Raw genomic sequence first — 16,089 nt, 5'->3', positions numbered from 1 at the left:
CGCTGAAGTGCGGCTGCTTAGCAAAGAAACCATGAGAGCCCCTCCGCATCAGAGGTCAAGTGCTTCGTGATGAGATTCTTCGAAATGTGAACAGGTGCCAGTGAAGAGCTGCTGCCGGGGGAAGGGTCGCTGGCCCAGGTGCTGAGCCGCACGCCACCAGCAAGTGCAGCCCTGGCTGCGTCCCGAGGAGCAGGCGCCCCCTGCTAGAAACTGCACGAGGCAGTCCAAGTTCCAAGGCACCTGCCTGCGCGCCTGTGCAGAGGGGGCCCTGAGAGCAGACACAGGAGCTCTGGCTAAGGCCGCACGGTCCTCCGTCACAGAGACAGCACGTACCTGAGACATGGTGTAGAACTCCACCATGGCCGTGGTGAGCGGCTCTGCGTATGTGCGCAGGGACGGGATGAGCCTGAGCATGGCGCGGTTGAAGGTGCCGTAGATCTGCGTGAGGGAGGCAGGGCCCGGGTAATCCACGTACACGACGGGCACGTGACGCAAGAACCTGTGCAAGGACAGCAGCTCAGCCCCTGCGCTGCTCAGCGGCTGCAGGCGAGAGGCAGGCTCCCAGGGGACAGTCACCCCCCAGCCCACCTACCCAGGCAGAATGTCAAGGCTAACTGCGGCCACCCACTGCTCAGGCTGGGGTCTGACCCACAATACACCTGGTGCCACCCAAGACGGGACAAGAGTTCAGGCTTAGTTCAGCCTCATCTTGGCTCACTGATGGGTCTGGAGGAGTTCATTACTTCCCAAGAAGTCAATGCTGTCATTTAAAACTTATGTGCTAGGCAGAGGTCTTCTGTCTACTGGTTCACTCCCCAATGCTCACAACAGCCTAGGCCAGGCCAGGCCAGGAGTGGGAGTCAGGAACTCAGTCCACGTCTCCCATGTGAGCGGCAGGGACCCCTTCCCTGAGCCCCCACCTGCTGCAGTGGAGCCAGGACTCAAGACCAGACGCTCCAACACGGGGTGCGGGAGTCCCTACTGGCTTCTGAACGGCCGCACAGAACGCCCAGCCCTCAATCCTTCTCTTTTCAACATGTTTTCCTGGTGTCACGGCACGGTGTAAGTGACCGGGGGCATCCCAGGAGAGACGGGCAGTACTGCTACCTTGGTAACTTGCTCAATTCGGATTATTACCGTGCTAAACTCACAGCAACCCCACAACGGCAGAAAGCTGTTACCTGTGTGAGAGGGGCTTTCTTCCAGGATCGGTGGGTGGATTGCAAGCCCCGACGAACTGGATTCGCTCCAGCTTCACCCACGTTTGATCTGAGGTGCGGTAGAAGCCTCCATGCTCCACCATCTGAAGGAGACGGCGTGACACGTTAGGAGCGCCCTGGAAACCACCAGCACTGGGCACAGCGGGGCTGTGGCGGCAACGCACCTGCCTGATGAAGGAGATGACCCTCTGCGTCCCGTACTTGTCCATGTCTGGCAAGTTGATCTCATCACAGAACAGCACGAGCCACTTTCCCAGCTGAACAGGAGCCAAGACGACGCCGTTGGGCGTGCGCCTGTACTCGCAGTAGTGGTCAAAAGTCTTGAGCAGCAGCTCGGGAGTGGTCGCGCTGGAGAAGTTAAGGCCCACGACCTTTGGAAGGGAAGACACGGAACCCGGTGAAGAGCAGTCCCACGCTGGAACACCAGCAGGCGGCTGCCCACCTCTTGCCCCCGTACCTCCATGTCGGGCAAGGCCCGGAGGGCGCTGAACAGGGTCATGGTCTTGCCAGAGCCGGGAGGGCCGCACAAGACCAGCGGCTTATGCTCAGCCAGCCAGGTGTACAGGAGGGCCTCATGGCGGACCGTGTCCAGGGTCGGCACCACGACGTCAGGGGCTGCCACTTTGTGCGTCTCCACTTCGATCTGAGGCACCTTGGCCTGCCACGGGGACCACTCCCCGCTGATGGACACCTACAGAGACACGGAGATGCAATCGCTCTGCGGCACACACGCCACACAAAACCTTCTCACCTGCACAAGAGTTACAACTCTCACTGAGTTAATCCGAACATCTGGTACCAGACAAACGAAAATGACGAAAAGAGAGCCCTTCGAGGACACGAGGAAACGGAGTCAAAGCCCATGGCCAGGCTGCTTTGGGACGAAACAGACCAAGCCGGGGAGAAGGAGCGCGAGGCCGTGCCGCGCCCACCTCGTAGTCGATGATGGGAACGTTGGGCGCCGTTGGCAGCGGCACCGTCGTGATCCTTCTGATGTACTCCCCCAGCTCTGCTCTCATCTTCAGCCGGCTGTCTCCAGACAAGGACCAGAGGATGGCGTACACCAGGTAGCGCTGTAAGACAGGCACCGGCGTTTCAACCAAGCAGCCCCGCACAGCGCGGAGAGAGGCTGGACGCCCTCCTACTTTTGAGGGACACCCCGCGCCTCGGCAAAGCCGGACTCTGGCCCGGCACAGCGAGCACTGCCTGTGGGCAGAACGCCTGACCTGGATGTAGCGCTCCAGCTGCTCCAGCTGCATGGGGAAGTCGGGGTGGTTGGCGTTGTACTGCGCCACGTTGCGGCAGGCCTGGTGCAGCATGGAGAAGAGCGAGCCCAGACAGCGCAGGCGCGTCAGGTCCATGATGTGCTCCAGCTTGAAGGCGTGCTCCAGCGCCTTGGTGACGAGCCCGCTGGACGTGAAGTACGGCTGCATGATCGTCGCTGCATCCCTCTGGATCTAGGAGCGGAACCAAGGTGCTGAGCTGCGTTTCAGAGCCGGGCGTCCCCTCTGCTCTACCTAGGCCCAGGAGGCGGCGCTTCCACAGCCGCTGCGCGTCCTGGGGTTCCTAACCCTGCTTCTGAGCAGCTGGTGTCCTCGCTGAATGCGGGAAACGGCGGCTGAGAGGCCTTTAGATCTCACACGCTCCCCTCTCAGCCAGGCAACACCGAGGACGCCTGGATTCCACGGTGAGCCCGTGGCGGCCATCTGTGCAAAGGGCCGCGACTTCCCTGCGCTCGGGGGACGGGGCAGCCTGACCTCGCTGTGCCCCGAGGTCCCAGCACTCCAGCAGGCCTGCGGGTGCGCGCAGCCCTCGCACCTGCAGCATGGGGGACGCAGCCTCTTCGCCCTCGTCCTCTTTGCCCTTGCGCCGCCGCTGCGCCTCGTCCTCCCCCTCGTCCAGGGGGATGCTGCGCAGTCTGGCCAGGAAGTTGTTGAAGATCATGTCCGTGCTCAGCACGTCCTCGCTGAACCACACCATGCCACAGCGAGACACCGTGGCCAGCGTGGCGTACTTCAAGTCCTGCACTTCAAACATTATTCGCACCTTAAAAGAAATCATTAAGCAGACTTAATGATGTGGGTTTGGTAAGCTCAGACATTAAGATTCTTAGACCTGGGGCGGGGGAGTGCTGGTGGCTGCTCTGGTTCCAATCCAGCTTCCTGCTGATGTCCCAGGGAAGGCACTGGGTGATGGCCCAGGTATGAGGGTCTGTTGTCTCCCACACGGGAGATGTTCTGAAAGGATTCCAGGTGCTGCCTTTGGCCCAGCCCTGGCTGTGTGGGATCTGGGAAATGGATCGGCAGATGGAAGATCTCTCTGTCACTCTGCCTTTCAGATAAATAAATCAAACAAACCTTTTTAAAGACTGTTTTATGTACAGACTAAAAGGGTAATTTAAACAATTTTTCTGCACTTACATCAGAAATAAAAATGTCCATAGTTCCTGTGGCCACACTATCCACCAACCCCTCTCCACAGGATTGGGCATGGAGGAGAAGGGCCTGAGCAGTTTGGATCCCCCACAACGGAGGGCTCTGGGCACCGGGCCTCACCAGCACCTCAGACGGGCCGGGGAGCTGGCTGGGGCTCCCCTGCCAGCAGACAGTGGGGCTGGGCCTGTCATCGGGCGCTAGGATTCCAGAGCCTTCGCCCTGCGGCTGATGCCGCCTCACAAGGAGGTGAATCTCTGACGACAGAACCCACCAGACAATCAGCTATCAAAGCAGAGCCCAGTCTGAGTAAGCGCGCATTTCCAGGCCGCGTGGAGAATCTAGTCCTCCCTTCCCGCCACATCTGGTCCATCGTAAGCTCCCAGGGCACCGCCTGTATACTGCAGCAGCCACCATCAGCTCATCCAGCCCGCACGCAGGAACTACTCTGAAGAGCCAGAGGGGACCCCGCTCCTCCCACGACTCCCCATGGCTCTGCACTGGGCAGTGCACCAGCTCCAGGCCTGCCCCGACGTTCACCCCGGTGTCTGGCTTCAGTCGACTGCCCCGGGTCTCCTTGCACACGCTGGGGCCTATGGCCCCGCCCCGCTGCTCTCACTCCCGTCTCTACTGAAACTACCACCGTCCAGAGAGCCTCTCGGGATGTTCTTTCTGCACTTTCCCGAGGACAGCCTTGATTGTTCCTCTGTAAATTCCTCATTCTGCCCCCTCCTAGGTGTACGGTAGCTTAATTCCCACTTGGGGGCCGGCGCTGTGGCGTAGAAGGTTAAGCCTCTGCCTGCAGAGCCTGGTTTGCATCCTGGCTGCTCCACTTCCTATCCAGTTCCCTCTAATGCACCTGGGAAGGGAAGAGGACGGCCCAAGTGCTTGGGCCCTGGCCAACCACGTGGGAGACTTAAAGGAACCTTCCGGCTCCTGGCTTTGGCCTGACCCAGCCCTGACCGTTGTGGCCACTTGGAGAGTGAGCCAGCGGATGGAAGACTTCTCTCTGTTATCTCTACCTTTCAAATAAATAGATACATCTTTAGAAAACAAAATTCCCACTTGAATCCCCTGCAGGGCTGCAGGGAAGGTTAACAGAATTACGGAGTGTGCTGTGGACTCCATGGAAGGGAGGAAGTCGCCGGGAGGCCTGCTCTCATTTCTCGCCAGCAACGGGGACGGCAACAGCCCCGCGGCGGGCGTGCGGGCTGGGAGGCACCCACGCAGCAGACTGCTCCCCTGCGCAGCAGAGCTGCACTTGGCCAGCGCGTGCTACTTACGTTGGGCGGCAGGCTGAGGCGCTCCCCGTTGGGCAGAGTGAGGAGCTTGTTATCATCCAGCACCGAGTTCAGGTTTTCCACCCACTCAGGGTCCACGTCGCCATCAAAGACGATCCACTGGCGCTTCTGCAGCTCGCCTCGCACGTTGTCTATGATCCTGGAGGGGAGGGCGTAAGACAGCGGTGACCACCTCAGGAATCTAACACAGCAATGCTCACCCGGTCACGGCTTCTGAACAACTTCCTGTTTCCACGCCTCGGCCGCAAACACAAAGCTCATCCGGCCCCACAGCCACCACTGCAGGCAAACACAGGTCGGAGCAGACGTACTTTCTTAGCACATGTGTGAAGAGCCCGTCCGTCCATTCCCTGGTGTTGGGGTCCAGGGTTCCGTAGAGGTGGTCCTTGCTGATGGCCTTGGGGTCGATGATGTGGGCCACGCCCTCCACGCCCTCGAGTCTCTCCAGGGCCTTGAGCAGCACGCGCCAGGCCATGCTCTTCCCGCTGCCCGAGGGCCCCACCATCATCAGGCCGTGGTTGATCTGGGTGATCTGGTAGAGCTGCAGAACCTACAGGGTCACAGACCAGCATCAAGACCCCCGCGGAGGGAAGAGGGAGGCCCCGCAGCCCCTCTGCACAACGAGCAAAGACGCCACCCACGGACTCTGAGGCAAGCACAGGGATTCTTCAGCTGGGGAGACGTTGCTCAGGCCGGATCTCTAACAGACCTTTCTAAACTGTCGGGAAGGCTGCGGCCAGTGGGCGGGAGGTGCCTATCAGGCTCCCTCAGCAAGGACACAGGCGGTCCCAGGACAAACACCAGAAGGATCAGCCTGGGGTTCATCCAGCGCCGTTTCTCCAGGCTCCGCACAGAGCTCACACACAGCACTGTGGTGTAGTGGGTAAAGCCTCTGACTCCAGTGCTAGCATCCCACATGGGCACTGGTTTGAGTCCTGGCTGCTCCACTTCCAATCCAGTTCCCTGCTAATGTGCCTGGGAAAGCAGCAGAGGATGGCCCAAGTCCTTGGGCCCCTGCACCCACGTGGGAGACCCAGAAGAAGCTCCTGGCTCCTGGCTTCAGATCGGCCCAGTTTTAGCTGTTGCAGCCGTCTGGGGAGTGAACCAGCAGATGGAAGACCTCTTTCTCTGCCTCTGCATCTCTATAATCTGCCCTTCAAATAAACAAATAAAATCTATTTTTTAAAAAATAAAAAGTTTTGCTTCAGTGAATCACTCAGGGTATGGAATGACAAGAGGCCTTGCTGGGGGTTGATGCACGGTGCTGCAAAGTGAGCAGACGCCTCACAGCACAGATCCGCTGCAGACGTTCCTTTAGTCAGCACTCCCAGAGGACGAACGACACCACCTAAGTGACTCAGGTAACTTCTGCTGTCTTTGCATTTAAATAAAGGAACAACTCAAGCAGGCCAGGGCGAACCTTCATAAACCCGCTAATGCCCCTTCCCGGTCCTGTGCACAGTGGGGTTCGCTGGTGGCGGGGCAGCGGCAGGCCTGTGAGGGCAGCAGTCAACAGATCGACCTGTTACCTTCTCCACCCACATTCCGCCGACTTCCTCTCCGTCGCCGTACGTCAGGTACATCTCCTGACACACTTTCTTCAGCTCCTCTCGAAGGGCGGTCATCTCACCCCGGTGGTACTGGACCCCGGGGAACACATCCGACAGCAGACTGAAGAGCAGCGGGATGTCCTCTGCCACCAGCTTGGGCACCATGGTCTCGCAGACGCTCTGGATCAGAATCTGCAGGGAAAGGGGCGGCTCTGAGGGCGGGCGTGGGGCGTACACCTGCCGTGCGCACAGTGAACACAGCCGCGTGACCCCTTCTCGCCCACACCTCCACGTGACCTGCTGCGCGAGTGTCACGGGTACCCACTGCGATCCCAGGGGCACAAGGTGTGAGGCCTGAGCCATCAGCAGCACAGTGCACAAACCTCTTGTTCGGGGAGGTTCTCGGCGATCTCTCCTTCATCCACTGCTTCCCCGCGCTCTTCCTTCTCCCGCTTTATCTTCTGGATCCTCTCCCTCTTCACGTTGCCCGCACTCACCAGCACACTCTTCAGAGCCCGAAGCCCGAAGTCATAGTGGCTCTGGGAAGAGAGCTGCTCGTCGCACAGCCTGAGGAAGAGAAGGGCTCTTTAGGGACGCACGCTGTTACACCGAGTCAAGCGATCAGACGTGCGACAGTTATGAGCCAGGCACAGGCTGGGAAGACCCGGCTGCTCACTTGAAGAACGGGACGATCTTGTTGGCGAGAACCTCGGCGGTGCGGAAGCCCTGCGAGTAGAGCATGACCTGGGCGATGAGCTGCCGGTCGGGCTTGGTCATGGCCAGGCTCCGGAACAGCTTCTTCAGGTTGTCGGGAAGGTTGGACCTGCCTGCGTAGCCCGGGTTCATGGTGATGAAGATGGCCATGTCCGGGCTCACCTTGACTTGTTTGTTCAGCAGCTCACAAGTGATGGGGGCAGAGGCTGAAAGGGAGAGGACGGCACTCAGACTTGTGACATTGGAAAACACATTTAAAATGTCCCTAAAAGGGCAGACAGAGCACTGATCCTCGGCCAGTAACCTCTGGAGCCAAAGCCCAGGACTCTTAGGGAGCTGGCGGGAAGCTCGCGGGAGGGGCTGCACCTGGCCCTCTTGCAGAAGCTCATGTGTGCCAGCCCACGAGACCCTTTCCACACATCTCAAATGTACAGACAGAGCAAGATGACAAACGCAGTCCAACAACAGAATAAAAACAAGATCCATCAACACTGTAACACAACTGATTGGTTTGGTCATGAAAACTGATTTTTCTCTAGGATCATCAAAATCAGACCAGAACCAACAAAACAAAACAAAACAAAACAAACACCCAAAACCAAAAAACCCAAGAGGCTGATGATGATGTGGTGCAGAGATCTTCATCTGCTGGTTCATTCTCCGATGGCCACAGTGGCCAGGGCTGGGCGAAATCACCACTTGTGATGCTGGCCTCCCGCCCTGGCTGCTCTGCTTCCGACCCGGCTCCCTGCTAATGTGCCTGGAAAGGCACCAGAGGACGGCCAAGTACTCGGGCACCTGCCAACCATGTGGGAGATACAGAAGGAGCTTCTGGCTTTGGCCGGGCCCAGCCTTCGCTATTGTGGCCATTCAGGGGAGTGAACGAGTGGATGAAGCTCTTTCTCCTGCTCTCTAGTCACTCTGCCCTTCGAACAATCTTCAGAAGTCACACCTGTGCACACAGGAAGACTTTCACGCTTATCCAATCCCCACTTAGGGATTCCCCCAACACTCCACCCTGCCTGCCTCGCACGCCTGGCTCTGTGTTGAGCAAGGCAAGTGACACAGCCCTCGGAGTCTCTCCTATGATGACAGAGGGCTCACTGCCAAGTCCAGGCAACAGAAAACTCTGGCCAACAGGTGGCTAGGGAGGCTGGCTCTCTCGAGCTGCATGGAGGAAGGCAGAGTCCTGGGGGCCCACGCTGGCCAAAGCACTTGTGGTGTAGCTAGTACTGCAGGAGGAAACACACACGTATAAGGGGCTGGGGGCTCTGGCCAGCTGAGGAAGGGCTTGCTGGGGTTCTGGCTGCCCCAGCACGAGTGATACAAGCTGTTCCTTCAGTCTTTAACCAGGACTCACCACACTGCCTTGTTCTGATGAGCAAAATTCCTGCTTATTTCTAACCAAAGATGTCAGAATTAGTTCACAATGGAATTTCTCTCCACATTCTGAAAGTGACTTTATAGAAAAAGAGAAGTCTTACTCTTATCATAGCTGGGGTTGGAATGCTCGCGCAGGGCTTCCTGTATGCACTGCACCTGCTGGGACACGGCTGAGAGCATCCGCTCCTCCAGGCGGTTAAACTCGTCAAAGCAGCCCCACGCACCCACCTGGCAAAGCCCCACAAAGATGCGTCCCATTGCCTGAAATGCAGAAAGAGGAAAGCTAAGAACCATCTGCTGGGGACTACATTGTGCCCCTTCCCCAGATTCATACATTGGAACCCAGCACCCCGTGGGACTGTATTTGGAGAGAGGCCTATGGGAAGGCAATCAAAGCAGGTTAAGTGAGGTCAGAAGGGCGAGCCCTCATCTGATGAACTGGTGTCCTTGCAAGAGGAAGCGGCCGGAGCACACTCTCCCTCTGTACACGCTGAGAGGAACGGCAGCAGGAAAACAAAGTGGCCACCTGCGAGCTGGGGAGAGGTCCCTCAGCAAAAACCAACCCTCCTGGCACCTTCCAGCCTCCAGGACTGAGAGGATACCCTTCTGTGGCTTCAGCCACGTGGCCCACAGGCACTGTGGCGCGGGGTCAGGACAGTCTAAGCTATCACCCACTACGGTGTGGACCCCACAGGGCTCAACCCCAGCTCTGATGATCTGTCTGACCTCAGCAAATCACGTTTTTGAAACCCGTGTCTCCTACTCTTTGGGATGGGAACAATACCATCTTGCCCCCGGGTGGCTGGGAAGGGTAAATCAGACACAGGTGTCGGGCACTCATCACTGGTAGCCATCATTACTGTGCAGGTGCACAATGCAGAATCTTTTCCCTTCCTATGCAAATACAACCCCAATGACAAAGCTGCTGTTTCATTCCACCACTTGTTGATTTTAAAACTTCTTCCACTAAAGTTGTTTGTTCCTAGATAGTAAACATTTCTTCAAAAAACTGCCATGTTAGAAAAACTGACACATGGTGCTCAAAAAGTAACTTTGGAAACAGGAAGCTAAAGCCAACTTGAAAGCACAGACACTGGAGATCGAGCACCTGGCTCTGTGAGGACTCAGGAGTCCATATAACCAGGCTGGCTGCTGGACCGACTGCTTGGAGACGGGTGCGAGCTTGAGGTCCCCACGTCTCACCTGGAAGTCAAAGGTCTCGTCACAGTTGAAAACCAAGACGAAGCGTCCCAGCTGGTGGCCCAGAGCTTTCACGGACTCTGTTTTCCCGGTGCCAGCAGGCCCTGTTATTGGAGGAGAAGCACCGAGACCCTGAGTGCGTTACCTAACTGTAAAAAGCAGTTCACTCAGTAAACCAGAGCAGATGTCATGAATGCAGACAAACCTAAGATTTTAGGAGGGACTAACCGTGTAACTGACACATTCCTATCGTCAGCTTAATCTTTAAAAATGACGTTTCTCATGCGATGCCCTGCGTCCAGGTTTGTGGAGTAGCTTACCAAATGGGGAGCCGCCCAGCCTGGCCTCCAAGGCCTGTGTCATTGTCAGATAGCACCGGTCCGTGAGGGGGGTCTGGACCAGCTTGTCCTGAACACCCAGGTACTCAAAGCCGTAGTTAAACTTGGCATTTGCCATTTGGATTGACAGCTGCTGCAGCACATCCGTTTGCTTAGGGTCAAAGTAAAAGCGCATCTGGCTGAGCCATTCGAAAGATTTGGCGTTGTCAATCTTGCTTTTGATCAAGGATCTGGTAACATCCCTCTGGTGGACCAACTCTGTAATCTGAGAAAGTACAGCGCTATCAGCAATCAATACAGTACTCTTCCTGGGCATGTGAGTCATTTGTTAAAGCCAGCTACAGCGGCCTTCGGTAACTATTTCATAACACAATCCACTGTGAGATAACGGAAATGCTGTTCACACTAGGGTATTACATAGTACCCAAAGCTACAGCAAACACAAAGAAACAACGGAAACACCTCAGTCTGAATAAAAACTCTGCAACTAGCTTAAAGAGCCAACAGTCCACCCGTGCCCAGCAGGGCTCAGAGCAGGCTGCAGCCACCTCTTCGGGGAGAGGACAACAGGAACACAGAGAGGGCAGGAGACCTGGGCAAGGCAATCACCGCCTCCTGTCAGTCATCAAGACCACCTTTCAACAGAGAGCCAGCCGCACACGCGCCCCAGCACATGTCAACACCCCATCTGCTTGTCTCCAGGAGACCAGTGAGATCCTTCAAGCATGAGGACAGGTGACGAAGGGGTTGAGTGTGTGACCCACCAGATGCTCCAGCTTCCGTCTGCGGAGCGGGGGCTGCTCCATGAGGACGGAGTCGGCCAGCACGTTCAGGGTGACCTCCACGTTGCTCAACACCGAGTGCAGGGGCGCCGCGTCGCCACCTCCGCCCATGCTGCTCAGCGCCGTCTCCACGTTCTCAGACCAGGCTATCTGGGCTGACAGAACCACAAGCTGGGCCTGAAAGACACGGCCCTCGGAGGGTCACTGTCATGGTCAGTCAGTGCACTCACCACGGCCAGCTCGCTTCCACCACAGATTACCTGGTACTTGTCAATCCAAGTGATGTAGGTGTTTGGGTCAATGGAAGTTGCTTTACCAAAGATCTCCACTTCCGTAACGGACTCAGCCAGAAGTTTTGCCAGGGTGACCCGCATCTCCTTTTCCACCAGTGTGAGCCACTCGTTGATTTTGGGGTGTTCCGTGATCGACACAGGGGTTTTAAACATAACCTGAAACAAAGACGTAAGGATTGGGACGTGCCAAGGCGTGAGAGAAGCTTCTCGAGTTACAATTGTGCATGTGGCTACCTCCTCTCCTTCCCGGGATGAAATGCCCAGGACGGCAGAGTTATCCTCGTTTAGAATGATGCTTGAGACTCCAGCAAACATTTTCTTGAAGTGTTTCTGTAATTTAGCTACATTCTTGCTGTTTCCAATAATTTCAAGCAAATCTTCATCACCCACAAAATAGAACCTAAAATTAAAATAACGTTCAAGTTGCTAAACTTTTAGATACACAATTAAGGTGAACCAAGGCAAAACTCTCAATTGCAAGGGGACAGGATGTGGCTACTGGTGGACAACCTGTAGCCTGGATTCAGATCACATCCAAATTTCTTCCAGCCCTCAGCCAAAGACACACATGTTCTAACACTTTGACGTCAGAAGGATTCAATGAATTTCATGTCATCCACCTTACTTCATTAACTCCTTTTTAAAAAACCCATTCAGGGGCCGGCACTGTGGCTCAGTGGGTAAAGCCGCTGCTTGCAGTGCCAGCATCCCATATGGGCACCAGTTTGAGTCCCAGCTGCTCCACTTCTGATCCAGCTCTCTGCTATGGCCTGGGAAAGCAGTGGAAGACCTACGAGGGATGACCAGAGAAAGCGCCTGGCTCCTCATCAGTGCAACTCAGGCCGTTGTGGCCAACTGGTCAGTGAACCAGCAGATGGAAGACCCCCCTCTCTCTCTGCCTCTCCTTTCTGTGTAACTCTGACTTTCAAATAAATAAATAAATCTTAAAACGACAACAACAAACACCCATTCAGTCCGCCCTAAGCCAGCTATTCAGAAAGGAAGAGCTGCCACTTAGAAAGCTGTCAGGGCCATACACCAGAGAGAGCCCACAGCTTGGCGGGTGGATGATAGTTTAAATGAAGCTTAATAAATCGGCAGTAGCAAGTTAAGGATTATGGCTCAGAATTAGAGCAATGGCATTCATCCAATGATCCTGGCTAACAAATCCTTCATGTGGGAAGGCAGGGACGATGCTGTGAGGACACAACTGTTAGCCAACTCACCTGGGGAACGATGACCGCTCTCTTTCCAGGTACTCTCCCAGTGCTTTCTGGATCTTTCCAAGCAGGTCTGCCAACCTTTCCAGAGACCTCTGTACCCCCTGGATGTTCAGAACGTCCATAACGAGCGGAGACTTCGATACTTTTTTCATCAGAGCCAGAAACTCCGTGCTGATGCTGCAAAACCAAACACAAGCATCCATCAGCCCTTGTGTGGAGCGCGGTGGGCGGCCCCCGCCGACGCTTCTCCCCTGGGGGTTCTCACCTCTGGAACCGCTGGGTTTCCACAGGCAGCAGGTGCTTGATGTCGGCACTGCCGGTGAAGATGCCTTCCAGGTAGACCCAGCGCCTCTGCACGTCGATCCACACATCAAAGAGAGCCATGATGCGGTTCAGCTTGTCTTCCCAGCTCAGTGCGTCCTCCTCGAATACCTGGTGGGCACACGCGAGGACAGCGCTCACTGGAGGCTGAAGCTCCGGGAAGACGCGCAGGCGAGGAGCCCAGCCAGGCGTCACCTAGCTTCCCACGAGGGTACCTTGTAATAGGGAGACAGCTTCATGGCGGAGACGCTGTTGATGTGCTCCTTGACCTTGTTGAAGAGGTCGTCCCAGCCGCGGATCAAGCGGCACTTGTTCTGATAGTTAACCAAGTCCAGCTCGTACGTATTCCACACTTCTCTTATCTGGATTCAAACCAGAAAGAGGCGCGTTATCAAAACGTGGGCATTTACCAGTCGTGGCGGACTCAAATGGGACAGGGACAAAAGGACCACAGGTGACAAGGCTCCACTTCATGGGCTAAAGTCTACAAACAGCCGGAAACACAACCTAAAAGTGGATGCCCGTCTATTACTCACCTGCTTCAGAAATTCCTCCAGCGCCATCTCCCCCTGTGCCACGAGCAGCACATCCTTGACAACGGCTTCGTTCTTCTGCAGGTCGACGTCCCAGATTTGGCCAAGGGTGAGCTCAGAGACAACCCAGTTCACGTGCAGCCTCTTCATCAGCTGTTTCCAGTGGCGGTCCTTAAGCGCCTCGGACTTCAGCTCGATGACCAGCATGTTTATCTGTCCGGGAGGGAGCAGTGTCACCTGTGCACGGAGCTTCCGGTGGAACCCCCACGCGACACCAGGCCCCTACCTTCATGTAGCCTTTCAGGAGCCGCTGCACAAATTCGTAGGACGCGTACTGCCGCAGGCGGGCAGGGAAGTTTTTCAGCTGATTCAAGAGGGCATCTAAGTTCTGTCGAAGCTGTCAGGCGGAAAATGAGAAGGTGTTCAGTTTGCTAACGTTTCTTTTAATTGAAAAAGATGTTTATTTATTTGCTCAAAAGGCAGAGTGACAGAGAAAGAAGGACAGACAGAGACAGAAAGATGGTTCACTCCCCAGTAGCCAGGGCTGGGTCAGGCCGAAGCCAGGAGTCAGGAATTCCATCCTGGTTTCTGACGTAGGCAGCAAGGGCCCAAGTTCTTGGCCATCACCTGCTGCCTCCTAGGTGCATCAGCAGGGAGCTGGACGGAAATGGAGCAGCCAGGTAGTGAACTGGCACTGATTTGGGATGCCAGCAACACAAGGGGCAGCTTACCCCACCGTGCCGACACTAGCCTTGATGTCAAAGTCTTTTACAATGGTTTTGAACTACATTTCACAGCAGTCTAGATGAGTACTGTCACCGACGCGACCCGTGAACTCAGCACAGCACCCTGCAGGCGGAGCTCCCAGGACCCTCCAGTGTAACATACGAACGCCAGAGGTGCCCGTCCCAACGGCACGTACCTTGCGCGGCTGTACTGAGACCCACGGCTGCTCCTTCATCTGATCAATTTGCTCCCAGACCTTGGAGAGCTCTGACCAGACGCCCTTCAGGTCCTGCAATTCCTCCAAGGCCACCTGTGGCAAGAGAGGGACGTGATCAGGGTCTGAAAAACAGAAAGAAGCCCTCAGAACCCAGCCGATTCCCCATGGACGGCTGGTACCTGCACGCGCTCTTCGCTGCCACTGAGAAGTCCCGTGTCTGTGAGCTCCAGTGCCTCCTTGGCCTTGGCGCACTTCTCTCTGTCGTCCTTCAGCCGCCCGAACTTCCCCTCGTAGATGGTCAGGGCCTGCAGCGCCTCCTCTGGGCGGAGATTGCCCTGAAAGCACCCAAAGCACAGTGCGCTGCCGCGCAGGCTCAGCAAAGAGGAACCTGGCGTGACGCTGGAGGGGCCCGAGAGGCTTCTGGAAATTTCTGACTCCTTGGACACGCCCACGTGGGACACGCGATGACATGTCAACTTAGGATGCTACAGAGCACTGCAGGGGAGTCTGACATCAGTGTCTGACATGTGGACCATCTCGCCACTCAGGCATCATCTCACCTGAGCCCTGGCGGCAGGAAGGGTCCCTGGGGCACTCCCAGGGACCCAGCAAGGCACGGCTTCTGGGGCCGCCGGCCACACCTCTCCTGAGGTGGACAACTGTTACACCGTCCCCCAGTGAAGACAGCTCCAAGGAAGGACTTGACTTAGCATCAACACTACTTACAGGTTCCCTTCTCATTTTACTCACTTGAAAACGGTAGAAAGTATTACAGTTTCCTACCAAGGCAAAAGACCAGTAAATTTAACTGTAACATTATACTGGCACTAAGATATCGATCTTCATCCAAATGGCCCCAAAGGCCAGGGCTGGGCCAAAGCCAAGAGCCTTTTCCAGGTCTCCCACCTGGGTGCAGGGCCAAGGACTTGGGCTATCCTCCGCTACTTTCCCAGAGACATTAGCAAGGAGTTGGATGGCAAGTGGAGCAGCCAGGACTCAATCTGTGCCCATATGGGATGCTGGCACTGCAGGCAGCAGCTTTACCTGCTATGCCACAAGGCCGGCCCCCCAAATTCTTTTTAAAACAGGGCCCATCAGCAGTTGGGAGGGACACATTGTGGCACAGTGGGTTAAGCCACGGCCTGGGATGACCACATCCCAAACTGAACTGCCAATTCAAATTCTGGCTCCGCTGCTCCTGCTCTAGCTTCCTACTGATGCATCCTGGGAGGGCACTGCCACCCGCACGGAGACGCAGTTGCAATTCCAGACTCTTGGCTTTGGCCTGCCCCGGTCTGGCTGTTGTGGGCATTTTGGGACTAAGTCTGTGAACGGAAGAGCTGCATCTCTGTCTCTGTAGTCATCTGCCTCTCAAGTAGATAAAAAGGAAAAAAAGGCAGGAACCAGCAAACCAAAATTGACCCCAAAGCAGGACAGACGGCCGCGGCCAGGATGGAAGGGGAACCTGTAGGTGGCTGTGGGGCTCAGTCTGCTACCAGGTCTGTTGTGGAAAACTTACATCCCTGAATCAGAAAGTCACAGGAACATTCAAAATATCTTAATCCTTTTCATTTTTTCATTCTATGCTTACTTGTAAATCTGAAAAAAATTCTGATTCCTGCCCCCAGTGAACCCCACACGCCATGACCTACATGCTGCCCCCCGTCATCGGCAGACCCAGCTCCCCCTCACCCGTCTCCCCTCCGCTCCACCTCCCCAACAAGGCCTTTCTGAGGTCTCGCCGCTGACCGCATCTGTCTCTGCATAGGAGCCCAGTTCCGTGAGGGTGGGCGCTGCTGTCTTCACTCACTGCTCTATCCTACCTGCTAGAATAAGACCTGGAGCCTAGACAGCGC

At 56.0% G+C, this 16,089-nt stretch overlaps 1 protein-coding gene across 1 annotated transcript in view; it reads right to left on the bottom strand.

Moving 5' to 3' along the window:
- DYNC1H1 (dynein cytoplasmic 1 heavy chain 1) overlaps window positions 1-16,089 on the bottom strand; it is a 65,645-nt gene that overhangs the window by 22,491 nt on the left and 27,065 nt on the right. The window contains exons 17-41 of the mRNA XM_089322660.1: window positions 14,413-14,568; window positions 14,213-14,326; window positions 13,577-13,687; window positions 13,294-13,503; window positions 12,973-13,119; window positions 12,702-12,868; window positions 12,440-12,613; window positions 11,448-11,613; window positions 11,181-11,369; window positions 10,903-11,097; window positions 10,121-10,403; window positions 9,804-9,904; window positions 8,702-8,861; window positions 7,180-7,423; window positions 6,887-7,070; window positions 6,483-6,695; window positions 5,265-5,503; window positions 4,936-5,092; window positions 3,039-3,266; window positions 2,447-2,677; window positions 2,153-2,293; window positions 1,678-1,911; window positions 1,385-1,591; window positions 1,182-1,303; window positions 334-499 (exon numbers count right to left, since the gene is read on the bottom strand). Coding sequence (XP_089178786.1) covers window positions 334-499; window positions 1,182-1,303; window positions 1,385-1,591; window positions 1,678-1,911; window positions 2,153-2,293; window positions 2,447-2,677; window positions 3,039-3,266; window positions 4,936-5,092; window positions 5,265-5,503; window positions 6,483-6,695; window positions 6,887-7,070; window positions 7,180-7,423; window positions 8,702-8,861; window positions 9,804-9,904; window positions 10,121-10,403; window positions 10,903-11,097; window positions 11,181-11,369; window positions 11,448-11,613; window positions 12,440-12,613; window positions 12,702-12,868; window positions 12,973-13,119; window positions 13,294-13,503; window positions 13,577-13,687; window positions 14,213-14,326; window positions 14,413-14,568 — 4,539 coding nt within the window. The remainder of the gene's footprint in view (window positions 1-333; window positions 500-1,181; window positions 1,304-1,384; window positions 1,592-1,677; window positions 1,912-2,152; window positions 2,294-2,446; window positions 2,678-3,038; window positions 3,267-4,935; window positions 5,093-5,264; window positions 5,504-6,482; window positions 6,696-6,886; window positions 7,071-7,179; window positions 7,424-8,701; window positions 8,862-9,803; window positions 9,905-10,120; window positions 10,404-10,902; window positions 11,098-11,180; window positions 11,370-11,447; window positions 11,614-12,439; window positions 12,614-12,701; window positions 12,869-12,972; window positions 13,120-13,293; window positions 13,504-13,576; window positions 13,688-14,212; window positions 14,327-14,412; window positions 14,569-16,089) is intronic.

The sequence above is a fragment of the Oryctolagus cuniculus genome, chromosome 20, assembly GCF_051225735.1.
Source record: "Oryctolagus cuniculus isolate XC-2025 breed Fujian yellow rabbit chromosome 20, ASM5122573v1, whole genome shotgun sequence".
NCBI classification, from domain to species: domain Eukaryota; kingdom Metazoa; phylum Chordata; class Mammalia; order Lagomorpha; family Leporidae; genus Oryctolagus; species Oryctolagus cuniculus.
The sequence above is the reverse complement of the archived record's forward strand: the minus strand, read 5'-3'. Positions and strand labels throughout refer to the sequence as shown.